Here is a 2164-nt window from a genome sequence, read left to right as displayed (position 1 = left end):
GGAAAATATAACTGAATTAAATGAACAAACGTGTCTCTGAGTCCTTTGACTCGATTTTGACTCAGAGGTGTGTGGATACGTGCGTTCCTCCACAGTGTTTACACCTGCCTGTGTGCACACTAACTCTTCATTTTAATGCGGAATCAGAATGTTTGAAGACACCTTAGGCTGCAGCGAACACTAACATCTGTAGAAGCAGCAATGCACTGAGCCTGACAACTAAGCTCCCTGACAAGGATCCTCATGGAACGTCAGCCACTGAGCTGACAGTACTGATGAACTGCATTCCAACCGCACAACCAAAACCCACTGACGCTGAGACCATTCCGACTCACAGGAGCCAAACAGACAGAATAGAGCTGCCGTAGAGGGTTTCCCAGAATGCAAATTTTTACAGGAGCAGTCGGCCTTGTCGGCCTCTCTTGGAGCAGCTACTGGATTTAAACCAGGATCTGTGGTTAGCCGCCCAACACTTAACTTCTAAAGTTAATGAAATGCAGATTTACTTGGGGGCAGAGGCATGGCCGGGCTCTACTTTCAGGAGGTGTGGACCTAGCCCGCATCCACTTTTCCCAGTTCCTGTGGCAACCACAGGGAAACACTTTGATCCCTTGGGTCTAGGATTAGGGAGGAACTGAACCTGAGGATAGTCATTTACTCACTGAGCTGGGATGTCGTTGGAAAAGGGGTCGCATTGTCCTTAAGAACTCTCAGGACCTTGGCTCAGGAATTCTTCCATGATTCCTTTTTTTGGGGGGTGGGGCTATGTTTTCAAAACCCTCCATATTCTCATGGTCTTCCCTATTCCCAGAGACTGAGAGCAGCTGAGAAACAGATCACACACATACACACACAGAGGAACACAAAGACACATCCTCTTCTTGCTGAGTGGGTGGTCTAAAACGTGTGTGTCCCCTAGGACCACTCCCATCTGGCCTATCCCCCGGTCTACCTTGGAATACCAAGCATCTAGACGCCTGAAGGATCTGGCCACCCCCAAGATCCGTAATAACATTTGGAGCATAAACATGTCTGAGGTAGGTGCCTTGATCTTCTGTGGACTTCTCCCCCATCCCAATCTTGGTGGGGGGACCCTGGTCCCACCTATGAGTGGACTGGGTGACAGTGCTCAGCCTGGGTATCTGTCTTTGAGCAGACAGACTTCAATGGCTAAGCTAAGCACAACTATGCTAGTTGCCTATGGGTTCTCTGGGAAACCTGAGACTTTCTCTTTGGAGTAAGTAGTCAGGGTCCCTTCCTTAGGCTGGGTTTTCTAGAAAAACAAAACCAGTGATATATATTTTGTTGTTGTTAGGTGACGTCAACTTGGTTCCAACTCACAGCAATCCTGTATAGGGTTTCCAAGGAGAAGCTAGTGGGTTTGAACTGCCAACTTTGTGGTTCAAAGTCCAGTGCTGATCCTACAGTGCCACACTAGGAATTCATATATATATATATATTCGTCGTTAAGTGCTGATGAGTTTGTTCTGACCCATAGCGACCCTGTATAGGGTTTCTGAGGAACAGCTGGTAAGCTTTAACTACTGACTTTGTGGTTCAAAGTGACTTTTTCAGATATTTTGGTGTCAGAAGATGAGCCCCTAAGGTTGGAAGGCGCTCAAAATACGACTGGAGAAGAGCTGTCTCCTCAAAGTAGAGTTGACCGTGATGACGCGAATGGAGTAAAGCCTTGGGGACCTTTGTTTGATATTGGGGCACAATGCAAAAGGAGAAACAGTTATAAACATCAATGAAATGTACAAAGTATGATTCTGGGAAAATTGTAAGTTGTCAAAAAGGAAATGGAATGCATAAACATAGGTATCTTAGGGTTTAGTGAGCTGAAATAGACTGATATTGACCATTTTAGATCTGATAATCACATGGTTTACTATGTTGAGAATGACAAATTGAAGAGGAATGGCGTTGCATTGGTCATCATAAAGAACATTATAAGATGTATCTTGAAGTATAATGCTGTCTGTGATAGGAAAATATTTATATACCTACAAGAAAGACCAGTTAATACCACTGTTAATCAAAGTGACCCACCAACAACTAAAGATGAAATTGAAGAATTTTACCAACTTCTACAGTCTGAAATTGATCAAATATGCAATCAAGATGTACTGATAACTACTGGTGGTTGGAATGCAAAGGTTGG

The 2164-nt window shown here is 44.4% G+C and overlaps 1 protein-coding gene across 1 annotated transcript in view; it reads left to right on the top strand.

Moving 5' to 3' along the window:
- THEG (theg spermatid protein) overlaps positions 1-2164 on the top strand; it is an 18279-nt gene that overhangs the window by 6789 nt on the left and 9326 nt on the right. Inside the window, exon 5 of the mRNA XM_006876725.1 lies at positions 920-1037. Coding sequence (XP_006876787.1) covers positions 920-1037 — 118 coding nt within the window. The remainder of the gene's footprint in view (positions 1-919; positions 1038-2164) is intronic.

This window comes from Chrysochloris asiatica, unplaced genomic scaffold (assembly GCF_000296735.1).
Source record: "Chrysochloris asiatica unplaced genomic scaffold, ChrAsi1.0 scaffold00409, whole genome shotgun sequence".
In the NCBI taxonomy this organism is placed as follows: domain Eukaryota; kingdom Metazoa; phylum Chordata; class Mammalia; order Afrosoricida; family Chrysochloridae; genus Chrysochloris; species Chrysochloris asiatica.
This window is presented reverse-complemented; position numbering and strand designations above follow the sequence as displayed.